This window comes from Ptychodera flava, chromosome 9 (genome assembly GCF_041260155.1).
Source record: "Ptychodera flava strain L36383 chromosome 9, AS_Pfla_20210202, whole genome shotgun sequence".
NCBI classification, from domain to species: domain Eukaryota; kingdom Metazoa; phylum Hemichordata; class Enteropneusta; family Ptychoderidae; genus Ptychodera; species Ptychodera flava.
Genome location: NC_091936.1, coordinates 29,545,927 through 29,562,272, shown reverse-complemented (window position 1 = coordinate 29,562,272; position 16,346 = coordinate 29,545,927). Strand labels below are relative to the sequence as shown.

At 39.4% G+C, this 16,346-nt stretch overlaps 1 protein-coding gene across 1 annotated transcript; it reads right to left on the bottom strand.

Moving 5' to 3' along the window:
• Positions 1-5,672: 5,672 nt before the first annotated feature.
• Positions 5,673-15,607, bottom strand: LOC139139657 (fibulin-5-like). The gene is made up of 11 exons (XM_070708524.1): positions 15,250-15,607; positions 13,655-13,780; positions 12,730-12,836; positions 11,456-11,551; positions 10,537-10,659; positions 10,027-10,146; positions 8,524-8,649; positions 7,919-8,014; positions 7,625-7,783; positions 6,732-6,910; positions 5,673-6,398 (listed from the first exon to the last, which is right to left on the bottom strand). The coding sequence occupies exons 3-11, from the start codon at positions 12,818-12,820 to the stop codon at positions 6,390-6,392; spliced, it is 999 nt and encodes a 332-aa protein (XP_070564625.1). The 5' UTR covers positions 12,821-12,836; positions 13,655-13,780; positions 15,250-15,607; the 3' UTR covers positions 5,673-6,389.
• Positions 15,608-16,346: the final 739 nt, after the last annotated feature.

Sequence of the window (16,346 nt, the reverse complement as noted above, 5' to 3'; positions counted from 1 at the left end):
AATGCCAGTCTTTTATTCTTTTTTCGTAAATAACCGTCGATGTCGGCAACTCTCTCGCTAGCCCTGCGTACGTACGCAGTGTACGCTGTGCATTCCCTGTGTGCGTTCCTAACACACAGCGTACACTGCGTACGTACGGGGTCGAAGTGACTTGGGTACCTGGGGCCGACCAAAACCAGTGTGAATTACTGGGGTCAAAGCGGACAGCGGCCGGGATGACGTGTTCCCCAAGCGAGCTACCTTCAGAAGTCTGTTTCATCGCAAAAAACGTCAACTTTTAAAACCCGTCATTTATTTACTGATGTTATTCTCAGCATCACAAACATATACGCCTCTGCTATGTATCACAGCAAATAGTTATATTTGAGCGCCCCGTAAATGGGATCCTCGTTTTTTTGCGAACCCGGAAGTGTGTCTTGCTCAATGCATTTCCTACCCATAGCGAGGGAAACTGCCCGCGTTCCCATGCTCCCATGCACCCTTTTTCGATGCCAGTGCAACGCCATCTGTGCAAAATTTGTGGTGGTATGCTCCCGTGTGATGGAAAACCTCTCTTATTCTAACAATGACGTAGTTGACTTTGGACTTCGATTTCGTAAATGTGATGTCCATGCGGTGTGTTGGGTTGGCGCTCTTATAATGCAATCTTCGCCCGCCTGCGGTCCGATATCCCGCATTTATTAGCGATATTTATCTGTTTTGACTTGACCAAAGTTGGCAAAACTTGCTATGTACATTAAAGATACTATGATACAAGATTATTGAAAGTCATTTGACATTTTTTTCAGCCAATTCCCAATATGCATATTTAATGAACCTTCCAAATTAGGGATATATACTGGCATTTACTTGATAAAATTTGGCGAAACATGCTGTGTACATTGATCATTATACCAGGTTATAACAGTATTGAAAGTCATTTTGCATTTTCATGTCAGCTAATTCATAATTTGCATAAATAGCTAACAAGCTTTCACGGTTTGGCATATAGAGCTTGAAGGACTTGACCAAAGGTAATTACACATGCTATATTGTGATACAATGACAGTACTCAAAGAAATTAATTATTTTTATTTCAGCTAATTACATATTTGAATACTTAATGACCTTTAGATTTGATCTGTGGTGAAATTCATTGTGTTGATCATAACTCTTTAAATGTAGCAAAGCATGTAGCAAAGGTTCAAACTTGCACATAAATGCAATATATAATGAAACACGTGAGCATTTTCAGTTCATATCTGGTTTCTGGAATATGTTTGGCAGTGTTTGACGCCCTGAACCCCTGAAAAATGTATATATAAAAATTAAAATATTTTTGGAAAAAAAATCCCTGCCTATCTACCTATCGTATTTTTGAAAACGTTATTGGAACAACATAATTTATTTATTTATTTTTTTGCTTTACGATTTTTTTTTTTTTTTGGGGGGGGGGGGGGGGGGTGAACTTCCCACTTCTAGTTAGGTCGCCCCTACAGCTACAGAAGCTAGGCGGTCTAGCTTAGGGTAGAACTATGACTTCTTTGAGCGTGGAGGATTTTGCGAAAAACCAATATCAGCAGGTGGAGAAGAAAAAAATGGAACTCATAACCTACTGCTTTCAGTGCTTTAGAAAGAAAATGCTAACTATTAGGCCTAGACCTAAACGAAATGATAACCTTAGGGCCTACAGTGAAAGCTAAAAAATGCAGTGCCTGTGAAATCAGCAAAATTGATTCTCTTTCATTCTTCTTAGGGACTGGACATAAATTACCAGAGGGGAGGGCCGGGGGATTTGGGAATATGCTCGTCAGAAATAGCCTAAATGACTCTCCCCATATCAACTGCTCAAAAAATTATGACCCTCTCCAACGTACGGTTAGCCTAATCTAAAAAAATTATGACCCTGCCAACAGGCGACGATGGCTTAATACCGCGAAACAAGTGGGTGTGCGGCCTTAAACCACGGAAACAATGCTCTCAGCCCCTAGATAGGTATGAAAAGCACATACCAAATAGGTAACCCGGGAAAAATGGAAAAAAATATTTTAGTGCAGTAGCCTACTGACAAAAAAATCAGGTATCACGGTGAGGGGGCAAATGCCTGCCCTACTCATTTCCGCTGGAAACCAAATGGTCCTCTCTGTCACCCTATTTTTCAATAAATTATTTTGATAAGTGATATAGTATTCGTAAAGAACTCTCCGACAATTCCCGTTGGGTAGATAAATAAATAGGTAAGTAAGTAAATAATTCGAAGTAGGCCTGATGAAAATTTTCTGAATAGACCTTAATTTGTATTTGCTGATTTATGCAACATGCATGGGACTGCGATGGAAAATACATGTCTTCATTGGCAATAATATCACAGATATCATCAGAAGGGCACATGTGCGTCTGAAACCTTTGTGATTCAACAAGAAGCGAGGTGCTGACCAAACTCTTAAGAAGCTCAATGACTTTATCAAAAGCAATACGAAAAACTGCTCGGTCAGCTTTTTTATGGCACAGGTTCTTTTGTAAAGACAGAAAAAAGTTGCATTTCATCTTGAAATATTGCTCTATGGTATGACATTGCTCTTTTACTTTTTCATGTTATTTTTTTTAATGGCTTCACTTACCGAGTCTGTGAAAGTTTCCAGATATACAATATTACAATAATATGTAGAATTTTTAGAATTTCTAGACAAGTAAAGCCATGGGATTTGCTGACGCTACACTACCGACGAGGTAAAACAGTAAAATCTACTAATTTGGCCCTATACCATGAACTCTATTTCGAAACCATGAGGTAATTTATTCAAATCAACAATTATAACTTCTCCAAGACATAAAAAAAAACAAGCAATGCCGGTGAGAAGTCGATTAGATGTAGGCCTACAGGAAAAATACCAATGGTGTAATGGTGGCGAATTTTCTTTCGTCAAACCATTCGATGTACCCAAAGCTTACGCCAAAGGTCGACGAGATGCTGTCCTGTGTGGTACGTGGATGAAACGATCCACATTTTTACATGGATATCACCACAATTCTTTATCAATATTTCGTGCAGACATTAAATAGACCTGCAGAAAGACTATTGGTATGTTCCGCAACTCGTTGCATGAGTTAATTTATGGCAGGGGCCGGCGAATCCAAACGACGCCAATACAAGGCCTACCCAGAGGACTGGCACCTTCCCGTGGATTAGTTATAATGCTTTCGAAACGAACGTCTTTGTATTCTGAGGTTACATTCCCCGAATACCATGCAGATTCATCGTTTTCAGTCAACTTGTCGTTTTTTTCGAGTTGTTGTATTGCGTATTCAAGTTTCCGCTCAAGATCCTTCACTTTCACCTCCAACTCAACAATTTGTAGTTCGTAATCCAACTTCTGTTTTGCAAAAACGTCGGCTTTATGTTCAACGTATTTCAGGTCGCTTAAAACTTCAGACAATTCAGTGCCCGCCTTCTTCAAGCTTCTGTTCAGCTTTGTGTTGTTTGCGTACAGTTCTCTGAGTTCTTCCTCCAACAGAGCAATTGCTTCGCGCAATTTTGAATCTTTTCCCCTGGTTCCTTCGAGTTCTTGCGGATCAGCTAGCTCGCAGCATTCACGTAAGTCCCTCTCGTGCATCTGGCACTTTTCTAGCAGCATCACTCTTGCACGGAGTTCATGGTTCTCTAAAACAACCTCTCTCATCCGGGTCATCGCTTGTCTAAACGCTGCGTTCAATTCTTCCAACGTCTCACCACCACTATAACCGGTCACACCGGTCCAGGATTCACGAAACTGCCCTGAACACACGCTACAGGTTTGAAGTTGCTTTTGACGACCGGCATCCCTATCAAGAAGTATGTCCCCCAGTCGGCGGGAAATCTCATTCAGTGTTCTACTGAACATAAAAAGGCTGACATCTACATCACTATCAAAACAAACACAATGGAAATAATAATAATTAGCAGAAAGGCAAACAGAAAATTTCTTATGGTTTACAGAATAGGCTAACATACTTGTCGGAACGAACCTACGTTTACTGAACTGTCTACAGAGTGGCAAAGTTGGTCTCCTCTGTCTTTCTGTCTGTCTGTCTTTCTGTCTGTCTGTCTTTCTGTCTGTCTGTGTCTGTCTGTGTCTGTCTGTCTGTCTGTCTGTCTGTCTGTCTCTGTCTCTGTCTCTGTCTGTCTCTCTCTCTCTCTCTCTCTCTCTCTCTCTCTGTCTGTCTGTCTCTGTCTCTGTCTCTGTCTGTCTCTCTCTCTCTCAGTGAAAATTGGGTCAAACAAAAAGATATCTCTCAATTTCGCTTACCTAAGAATGTCGACATCGTTCTGATGGCATGGCTCGACCGACACTGGGGCACTACATTTCGCAGGCTTATTTCCCATGCCTGTTAAAATTCGTTGCTATTAATCGTTGCAACAGCAAGCAAAATCTGATACCATTATTAACGTCAAAGAAACGCCCCTATAAACCGGAAAAGGAAACGTAAACAGCAGCGTTGATGCAGTAAAACAAGTTTGTTCCTTTTTGAGCAGTGTGTTCAGATTCTATCAGAACCGCGCAGCAGGATTCAGGACTGTTCTTTTGTTCCTTATTCGAACTTTGGTTACTCCGCAATCAAGACTCTCTTCATATACTAGAGTTCGGACGAGCGTATCAACATGATTCTTGACCAGTAGATTTACAGGCATGTTTACATTAAAATTGAATATCTTTATACTTTCGCAAAATTGTACCTTTTAGAACAGATGTAGACGACAATGATCGTCTTGATAACGGGCGTAAAATGTCATGAATGAATGTTTGCACTCATACACACGTACATACTTAGAGGTAGCATACATACATTGATTGCACACACACACACACACACACACATGCATTCATCTATAAACCCATCCATTTCTGCCAAAGTCCCGCTACCCATTCAGCAATCTTACGAGCCACGAACTTGAGTCAATTTCGTATTCTATAGTTCACAGAGTTTTAGTAACCATTCATGAAATTAAACTGTTTAATAGCTCTATATCCCGACTTTGGTGAATTTGATTAAACTTTTTGTTTAGATCAACACGTCTCACAGATATCATGGAAGTTCAATGACGATGACTTTCAAAAGCTCCCCTATGTCGCAAACAGTTCGATGAACACGTAATCTGATCATATCGGAATGGAAAGAGTTTAAAAAAAAGGAAATCTAGCCAATTTGCATAGGGACAGACCATTTCATAGGAGTCAGGGGGTCAGAACAACTTCCAGACATGGTAATATTCAATTTGTCACCTTCAAACACTTAACGCGTTTTTCGGTAGGATTTGGAGGGAATGCATACTGTTTTACTCACCGACAGAATTCTAAATTTCATTATTTTTATAATCACGCGGATATTATTGTCAGCAAAATCTGACAGGCCGATATTTCCCCATAGGCCTATAGTTACCCCGTCCTATAGAATTAATGTTCAACATGGAACGAACGAAATCACTATTTTGCATTCAATGAATATACTCGGGGTGTTGATCGTTTTTTCAAATATTGATCATTTACATTCATCAATTTGTTCAGTGACTTTGCACGATCATTTAATTTTTGATGCCATTTACTTTAATCCAGGGTACTCTCCATAAACATGGATGGCATGTAGAGTACACTTCTTTGAATTTTTACTTCTTTCGTTGCTCTTAATAATTGAATAACGACAATTGCATCGCCAGTAAATTTGTAAAATTGTTACATTTTACTTAAGATACAGTTAACGATAACAGCAGCACAAAATATGTTTGAAAGATATCATTACTATGGCATGGAAAACTATCTCCCTACAGATAAAATTATTGAAATAATCAGTCAAAACTGTAAAATATGCGCTCTTCTATGAATGATAGTTATAAATTGATTTCTCTATTCGAATCTTCAAAAATTACGGACATCGAAGAAAACCGTACTTTGCATACAATTGACATTCTGGAATACACTGCAGACACATATGAGTATTCTGTTTATATAAAGCATATATCATAATTTGTTGATATGTTCGATAATATAGGTGAACAATGAGCAGAAAACAGTTAAATTAGAAAAAGAAGATACTGAACCATCCGATTAATAGTATATTTCTAGCATTTCTAAGAAGCGATAATATAATCATCGTTAAATTGATACTGTTCAGTCATGAAGAGTGTCAATGTTACCAAATGACGCTGCCGCGATGACGCAAACGAATGTGACAACATGCATACGCAAGGATCGCAATTCGTGAAGTATGGGTACTGTCCTTCCACGAGAGTGTAGGGAAATATGTGTCGTGCCAACGTTATACATAGAAGCTCAGCCAGCGGTCTGTGGTTTTATATATCGCATTGGTCCAGGACGAACGACGAACCGGCACGTCAAGATACACTTTTTATTGGATCGTATGTCTGCCATCCACCACTAAAATGTCTAAACATGTGAGATAGAAACAAATGTAAAATATTATAAAATTTAAATGAGTTTTCATGAGTCTGTAGGTTAGATTAAGTTGAACAGTTTGGTGATTTGTCCCTATACGTTTGCCCTATGGAAGGGTTTTATCAAGTCTGTTATAAGGTAACCAGTAACGTAATATCAATGATTGAACAATTATGGAATTTTAATTAAAAAATTAACAATTTGAAACCAATCCAATTATTTCCTTACAGAAATAACAAATAGCAAGTCCACAATGTAATCGATATATTAACCTTTTTATTTAAAACAGCAAAATTTATTTTTGTACATGTTAGATATCTTTACCTCTGTGACACATCCGTCGGTGACTCCGCATTGAGTACATTTGTGAGGATTGACGCCTGCGCACAGACAACCACCATTCTGACAGCAGGCACAGTTGTTGCTTTCGTCGCCGTGGTAACAGGGGCATCCAGACTCACTCAGGGTCCATCCATCAATTTTATTTTGGTCTTCAATCAAGTCTGACATGGTGAGAAATGAATCATACTTATTTACATGAGTCTACAATTAACTCTTCGGTGCAAAATTTGAGTATGAGGGTCATAGAAATGCACGTACTGCACTGATCGTATTATTGCAAATAAGCTCTGTCGAAACTCACTTTACAAAAGGAAAAATCTCAAGTAAATTTCAATTTTTGTTATTGGAAAGAAATAAGTAAACTCTCTACGGTGTATCTATTTGTGAGGGCATGCTGGAACAAACTCAAGTCCTTTAGTTGTAATCGAACAGGCTGCAAAATAATGACAGATATTTTATCGACACAAGATACTCGTACTCTTTCACTGGAAATAGCAGGACAAACATTCTGGGTATGGAGTTCCACAAACTGTCAGCCTCTGTCTCTGACTGTCTCTGTGTCTGTATCTATATCGATCTCCGTCTCCGATTCCTCTTTTGCAATCAAGTTTGCACTTTTGTAATGATGTATCTGTGTTTGTTTTGACATATTTTACAAAGAAAGACGCATAAATTACTGCGTTGGTAGGCCTATACTGTAAGCAAAAGTGCAAGACTTATATTGCTTTTTTAAAAGATTGATTTTACCGTCGATACGATCAATACTATTACCCTTACACCATACTTTGGCCCAAATCAATTGTTATCAATAGTTATTGTTGACTCGTTCACAAAAAATCGAGGTTTCACAGATTACAGTTATCTTGATAACGTACTTATTTGTCCACAGTTTAAGCCGTGTCCACACTGCACGCAGAGATGTGGTCGACTGCTTGGACACTGACATCCACCGACCACGCAGCATGCACAGTCGAAACGGGTATGGTCGAAATAACACTCGCAGCTAGCGGCACGGCGCGTCCAGAAGTTTAATTCTGCCGAGGAGAACAGAATAGTAAAGGGGAAAATTATCAAATAAAGATGGCTGACTTCATATAGCAGTGTCATGACTTGAAAGAATTATTTTTTATTCTTGATTTTAAGTTGTCGTAAGTTGACATAATACTTACTGTATTGACAACTGTCGCCGTCGAAGCCCTTGAGACAAGCGCAAGTTCCAGGACGAATACAGGTTCCGCCGTTTGCACAACCCTCGTCACAGATAGCTAAAAATAAACAAAGTTGTGTCAAACGTATAGAAATATCTCCCACCGGAGAACTACGGAGTATTAATAAAAGCCAAGTCGTTGTTACACAGACAGACATACAGACAGAGAGACAGACTATCGGATTGGCAGCCTGGCAGGTAGACAGAGACTGGAAACAGGTGGACGGAAAAATTGACAATCAGACAAACATAAGGCGCCAGGGTAATTAAAATTAACTGAGACATTTTCAACATGATTGGTATCTTTTTGCATAATTCTCAATTATGTATTCAACTGTATTTCAGGGAACTAATGACGTATTAAGGTAAGCTATGAAGCTACAAATTGTTTAGCGTGGCAGAAATATACACTGTATGAGTGGCTGAAATTAAGATTCCCTACCAAAACGGTCTTCACGAATAAAAAAAACATCAAAAGTAAAACATCGTTTTGTGGGAGTTAAGGTGAGCCACAGCGGTAAGGAGAAAGTAGTCGCCTTGAAAAATGATAGAGGGCGCTATACTTACGAGTGCACGATTTTCCGTCATCTGCAGTTGCATAGCCATCGCGACAAGTGCACGAATAAGAACCGATTTCATTGTGACACACGTGATCACATTGATTACTGTTCTCATGGGTACACTCGTCCACATCTAGGACAGAGTAAGATTATAACATTACATGAAAGTTTTAAGCTTAACAAGGCCCCCCCCCCCCTCTCTGCTTTTGTAGACTTTCATTGAAGCGAGCGATTCCATTCTCGCTAACGTCTGTAGCAATTCAAATTGTACACGTGTTAACGTAAACATTTACGGCAACGTTGCATCGATTCCCACACTTTCCCTCTTTTTTTGGCTGTGATTCAGATCTTATATTACGACAACATGGGCACACGTCATTATGAAGCAAAACTTTCCGCTTGATTTAAACTATCCAATTAATGGCAAATATCGGTCGGTTCGATAAAAATATAATAATGCCCACTTTATAAGCCGGGAAAAACATGTTGGCACCTAACCAATTCAAACATTAACGTGACACGGCAAAATGCCATTCTTTTGGGGCATAATTTTATTTCATGAAATCCGGCCAAAAATGCGTAATTATCCTCGAAGTTATCTTGCCTATCAGCCAGCTTTAAAAAGTTATGTAGGCCTACATTGCCAGAGAATGAGGTAAAATGATCCGAGAAAACTGCAATCACATCTCAATATGTTTACAAACTGTACAGTGTCAAGCAAGGAGGAAAAATGGAAGTAACTGCGTTGATCACGTGATATTGACTGTGAGCGATTTTGGATAGGAGGTTCGAGTTTATGATGAACTATTTCCGAGGTTTCGTGCAGACACCTTTCCCATGGGTTCTAAAACCTATCATTGCAATAAAAATAAAGTATATGTTTTACTGAGAATTCACTGGTATATGAATGTATATTCTCAAAGTTCCTCGAGTGGATTACAACTTTTAGATCCCTGGCTAAAACGATAGTCGACGTCAACATACTTATTCAGTTCAGTTACATGTAAACGGTCTAAGATTGCTGTGTTCCTGAACGGAGCGGCGATAGACAAACATTTCCGCTGAAATCTCCCGCATCGACAGGAAGGCTAGCCTGAAACGCACAAGCGTTCGATCTGGACGAATCGAAAGTGAAAGATTGAACGGTCTGGTTCCAGATGGATGATTTGATTTATAAGACATATGGTACACAAACCCTCTTACACACAGTGAACGGAAGAGCTGTTTCTCGACAAACGATCCGAGTGTCGCAGAAGCAAAAAATGCAGCGTGTTGCTTAGCGTGCAATAACGCATGTGTGCGCAACCACATTCACCACCACACTGCAAAACTGTGTAGGAAGATTATGATACGGCAATTAAATTTGAAGGGGACTGGTAAACCTTTTGTTTTTGGCCGTCACCTGTTTATCTTCAACTTGCAATTTTCGCAAATACACGCTGCTTTAAACTCATTACTGTAAGTCCAACTTATTATCAATTCGATGTGAACTAAGACTGACGAGCCATACCCGTGCAAGTCAGGCCGTTGTCTTCCAAGCTGTAACCATGGTTACAAGAGCAGAAGTAGCTTCCGTGCACGTTGTTGCAGACATGTTCACAGCCATGTTGAACCGCACACTCATCATGATCTGTTGAATACAGGAAGTAACACAGATAAACCGAAGAGAAGAAAGAAACTTGAGGGAACAAAATCAAAAATCATTAGTTGACGAACGGATATTAAAAATTGCAAAAAATCTTTCAAAAGATGCGATACAGAAAGTTTATTTGAATGTCATATGTCATGAAATAAATCATACTAGAAGATATAATTTGCTTGTTCACAATGTGCCACGCATTTGCAACGCATTTAAGCCAGTATGTGAATTACCTTTTTGTATACAATTAGGTTTACATTAGATCTGCGTTGTCTTATTCGTTATCATGTCATTCTAAACAGGTCTTTTTCGCTCTCGTTCAAGACTTCCAAATTGTGTGCGTTACCTAACTATATATCGCATATTTTGAGCGACACCTACCGGAACATGTAAGTCCATTACTATCCAGGATGAAACCAGCCGCGCATGTGCAGTAGAAGCTGCTCTCGGTATTGTGGCATTGATAGTCGCAGCCTCCGTTTCCATGGTCACACTCGTTGACATCTGGTGATATGACGTATGATGGATCTTGTCAATAGGCAAGCTCAAGGAGGACACGATAGAAACTTTGACTCTGAACTCAACAATTACGTCCGAGAGCACTGTCAATGCGGTCAATCTTAAACAGAGGGTCTGGTTCAGAGTCATGATCGTTAATTAATTCACCGATAGTTTCAACAGATATAACCTTGATTTTAAAACCCCCTTATCGTTATCGTTACCAGACCTTGTGGAAAATGGAGGCAAATTTTCTTATGTTTCTTCGATATTGAAATGTCAATTGTAGTGAAATCATCAAGTGCAAATAAAGATAGTTCAATTTTAGCAATTAAACGAAAGTTGGAACCATAAGCTGACAGGTGAGTTATCTATTTCAGTAAGGCAAATGAACGTATTCATGAGCACCTCTTATTTCCTTGTATTTCGGTGACCTTTGACCTTTGCAGAGCTGACTCCAGGACCGTTTTCATGTGAACTTAGTAAATCTAGGTAAACTCTGGCTTCCTCTTAGCGAAATGTTTAATTTTACAAGGGAGGTTCCATTTTCAAGAAATTATACGTCCATAGTTTAGTACATTTCATGACAGTTGAAGGATCACGAGAAGCGTGGAAGCAAATTAAATTCACCATAGACCATCAGGTTTACACACTTGCTGGACACTCCAGAGTGACAGGAAATGTTAATCACAAAGAGCATGACAGTCCCGCCGAGACAGTGAGATCACTGGAATGCTGTTTTTACCTTGGAGAAACCCCTGGTTTAACAATAGAAGTGCTTTTTACATCAGAAACTACTTACCTTGTTGACATCGGCGGCCATGGTAACCAGCCGGACAGGTGCAAGTATTGGGAGCCGAGCATATGCCTCCGTTTTCACAAACTGCCTCACAAATTGCTGGGAAAAACAACATCATGTAAATGTATGGGCACAGGATAAGCAGAAGTTTTCATTTTATCAAGAATGTACAGTACCGCTATTAACTGGCAGGGCAAAAAATTGAAGATCGTTGAAATCGCAAAACTAGTATACGTGTCGAGGCGATCGGATCCTTTCTAAAGGGCTTCAGTTGTATATTTCTTTCGAATATGTTTCATAAATATTGACACCACTTACTCGTCAGGTCGTGACGAGCCGCAAACACATAATGGCAGCTGCGTCATTTTGCCCGTATTCCTCCGGGCTTTTTTACTCTCTCCCGCTGTGATTTGTTTGTCGACCGTCGATTTCAATATTGGCACCCAGTCAGTTAGCAAATGGCGAAGTGTTGGCACTCAACGAAAACCCCCGATGGCGATAATTTATCAAAAATGTATGAATATAGACACTATCGGGCGAATACTCATCATTGTGAAGCAGAATTCTCGGGAACTTTCTGAACTCAGTGTACAACTTATTCAACATCGATAGCGACTACAAAATCCGAGAAAATCGATTACTGTTTTTTCGAGTCTGATGTTGACTCTCTTGGCCGTTATATTCGACTACATTCGGAATACGATAAACGTCTTTGGAACGTTGAGTGTTTCGAATATCACTTGCATCTTACAGAAACTAATTTGGTTGTATATACAATCTGATACAGTTTCACAGACTAGTGTGAAGCCAGGCCCTCGATACATATACTGTTCTGTTCAAGGAGAATGCACGGAATGTACGTGCTACCTTTGACAACTTGTTCTCTATCTCGTCCTGGACTATACCTAGGGCACAGGCGCGTGGAGTTGTCGTGTAGTATACATAAAGAGAAGGGTTTTATGTATACTAAACGGCATCTCCACGCACCTGTGACCCATAGGGGCCTTTGATTACAAAGCTGCATGCATGCCAAGCGGAATGCCTTAAATTTGGTGTCGACCCTCACTAATCCCCGTCTCATTGACTGCACAATATATGTGTATTATAGTCGGTGCAATTTGCGAGAAATTGGACCCCTCCTCAATCAGTCAACCTGAACAGCGGCATTGTGTCTATGTTTTGTAATCGACAGCCCCTTCGATATAGTCTCCGTAAAACGTTAGAAAAAGGTAACAGTTTATAAGTTTCGTCGCGATGACAACAACTTCTACACTCACGTGTTGAGCAATGTTCGTCACCAGATTCGCTCCATCCATCGCAACATTCAAAGCTTGTACTGTATGTGACCACGTCTTCCACTCTGTACATCGTACGATACTTTGTCCTATATGCCGTTGGGATACACGGTGATTAATGGCTTTACTTTTTAATCATCAACATTTTTTGATTTTTTGTTATCAGAACTTGCTATAGCTAATATGGAAGAGAGAGAGAGAGAGAGAGAGAGAGAGAGAGAGAGAGAGAGAGAGAGAGAGAGAGAGAGAGAGAGAGAGAGAGAGAGAGAGAGAGAGAGAGAGAGAGAGAGAGAGAGAGAGCCAGAGCCAGAGCCAGAGCCCATACATACGGTTTATCTGTAACGACAGATTGGCAAAGTAATGTAGAGTTATTGGAGAGACAGAGACAGGAAGAAAGACAGAAAGATAGACAAACAGAGACGTCCAGAGAAAGGATGGGACAGGGAGAAAACATAAGACAAAAAGAGACGGGGCAAAAAAGTGAAGGAAGAATTTCATACAGGCATATAACCACCGCAAAGTTTTGTAAAAGATAATATGTGCAGGAGAAGTAAGGATGCATTGTCAAGCTAACGCTAATCACTGAAAACTGTTCATCAACATTGGAAATGAAAACAAAATCTTTAAGAATATAGAAGAAAAGAACATGGTGCTATGGCCGCAAATGCACACATCGGGGAGTGGTTACGACAGGAAAATCCGCTGTCTCGACTTCGTCAGCTGCTACGTATACTTTTTTCCCCAAGAAATATAATGAAAAAAGGAGAGACATGTCTTGAGTGTCGGATTGCATAGCAATTTCATTATACTAATTCATAACAACCATCGTATATGAACATTTTGGCACATGAAAGCATCTGCGAAAAAAACCCAACAAATCATAGCATATGTTGACTTGGAGATTTACCTGTTTCTTGTACACCGGAAAAGGTTAAATATACCACAGCGAACATAGTATACTTCTCTGTACGTCCCGGCGAAAGAGACCTCCGTTGGCTCTGGCCGGTAAACTATACGGCTACAAACATTGGCCCTTGAAGTGAGAAAACAATACTATACTAACATAACATACGTGTTTGATAACGACAGAGTAATCTGATGTCAACAGGCGTTAAGGGATGGTCCGGGTGAGGTCATATACAATTTGACGCTACTTTTATTTCTAGTAGGCTGGATTCATCGCTTGGCAGAAGCGCTAGAAGTTTGACAACTTAATGCTTGCGTAAAATAATTAGCTCCCACTTAAATGTTTACTTTTATAACCAACCTTGTGGCTTGAACATGTTTATCTTTATCGCCAAGACATGAAATACTGTAATAGAGCGGCACAACGATCCACGGAAAACATATATTACGTAGTAATTACTCTATATTTGTAACTTGCAGGTGTCATAACTTAGGCAAGGACTAAACTGTGTCGTGATAGCCGCATTACATAAACTATGCTTAAATCCAGATTGACTCAAATGTGTATTTAAAAAATGCTGAACTTGGAAGCGATTGAGCCTAGCAACGAATGCAACCCATAAACAAGAACTTGATCTGATATGTCCGTAAAAATGAACGACTCGGAGTGACAAATTAAGTATATCTGAATCTTAATAAATACGTTGAAGGACCAGAAATTTGGTATATCATCAACGGGAAAAAGAGGGCACAAAGAGGTCAGCTAGTAACACTGTAGGGCTGCCTTAAAGGCATCCACCGTACTAGCATGTACAATATCTTCATGTAGATTGTTCCAAGCAACAATAGTTCTCGGGAATAAAGAATATTTATAAAGATCTGATATATCAACGTCGACATTGAATAAATGTCGTGTTGAATGAGCAGCTCTTGATATTTCTTGCTATCATCTCCAACTATACTACTATCCCTATATGACATCATAACAATACCTCAACTTTCATTTTCGCCCCCTTATTCAGTTACGCGACGTTTTCCGCATATTGCTAGGCTGTATTTTTAACATGAACATGTGCGCATTTCTTTACCTTTGACTAACCCTTCTGGCCGAAACTGTTTTTGGCCATTTGGAAGAGGATACTAGTAATTTCTATAACCATGACATGGAAAACGTTCAGTAAATTGGACTTAGAATTGCGCTCAAAGTGTATTTTTGATGAGTAAATTAGGTCAGTGAACTGGACTTTGTTCATAGGGGCACCTTCTTTAGCTAAATAAATTTTGCCCAAGGTAAAATCAATAATTCTTATCTTTTGAGTTACACTCAAAACGTGCATATACCACCAAACAGCTAAACCAGATTAAGCAATTTTTCCAACCAAAATTTTTATGCGATATTTTATCAATTTATGTTAACTTTTCTGTAAGTTTTTTTTCATAATTTTGGACCAAATGGATATCACATTTCATCGGCTACATTTTTTTACCAAAATTTTGGCAAAACTCAGAAAAAAATTGACTGTGGTATATTTTATAAAGATGACAAAATATACTTTGGCGCTCAAAGGGTTAAGATGGCAAGAGTTATTTACTCACCCTCCATTTTCAACAGCTCCAGAAACAAGACTGATGGATAGAATTGTCAGTATAACGTAAAACTCTTCATCGCAGACACAAGCACAGTGTTGTTAAATGATCAAGAGGGCCCCTTCTGTACTTTGGCAGAGATTTTGCTGGCTTTCTTGTTCAAAAACAGTTCAATGGATTAAAGTTTCTTTTTTGGAAACTGGCCTTTTCAAAGCACAGAGGACGTGTTTTTGTTTCTTTGTTCAATATTGGACCAATCAGAATGCCGTTGATGTATACACTTGGTTTTTTATTACAGTTTCCTGCATGGAAGAGGTTTGATATGATATACACAGTAAAAGCGCCATCCAGCCGCCATCCATTCAATGAATTTACCCGCATGTGATAAAACAATTGAAACTGGCGACTTACCGACATCACGCCCTCAACCGACGGAGTATCGAAACAGCGGCAAGCGTAAAGGCATCATTTTCAGATAGATACGTCATAGAATGTTTGACATATCCCTTTTAATACTCCATATCATTTAAATGAGAAAATTCAAGTGATAGCAGAGAGTAGAGAAGAAAATCGTCAAAAGTCTTCTTTATCATACCGTTTGGCAAAAGTACTTCAAATTAGCTGCTTAAAGATATTTAGGCAACTACTTAGTCAAAAAGCAAACTACAGTCTGACGGATTATCAGTTGACTTCGCTACCTACTGGCTACCCATTAAGCCAGTTACTCCATCAGCGTTTATCTTGTGTGCCGTTGTCTGTCTGCCTATCAGACTATATCTCCCTCCGTCTGTCCGTTTGTCAGTCAGTCAGTTTGATTGTCTGACTGTTGGAATCCAAGATTCAATATTCGACACGTAGTTGCCATTCAACGTTCGTCCATTAAAGCCCCTCAAAGCCATATATCCAACATTCAAATAACCCAGTGGCATGGTTCATTTTTCATCATTTATAAAATTCCACATTCAGCATTATCATTTATCATACGGTTTATGAAGGTACCTGACGGCGTTTCGCAAACTGCCCCGAAAACAGTCAGTTCGACAACAAGCACTTGTTGTAGCTGTTTTCGTCGATTGTGGCCATGAAATATATCTTTTATATATCTT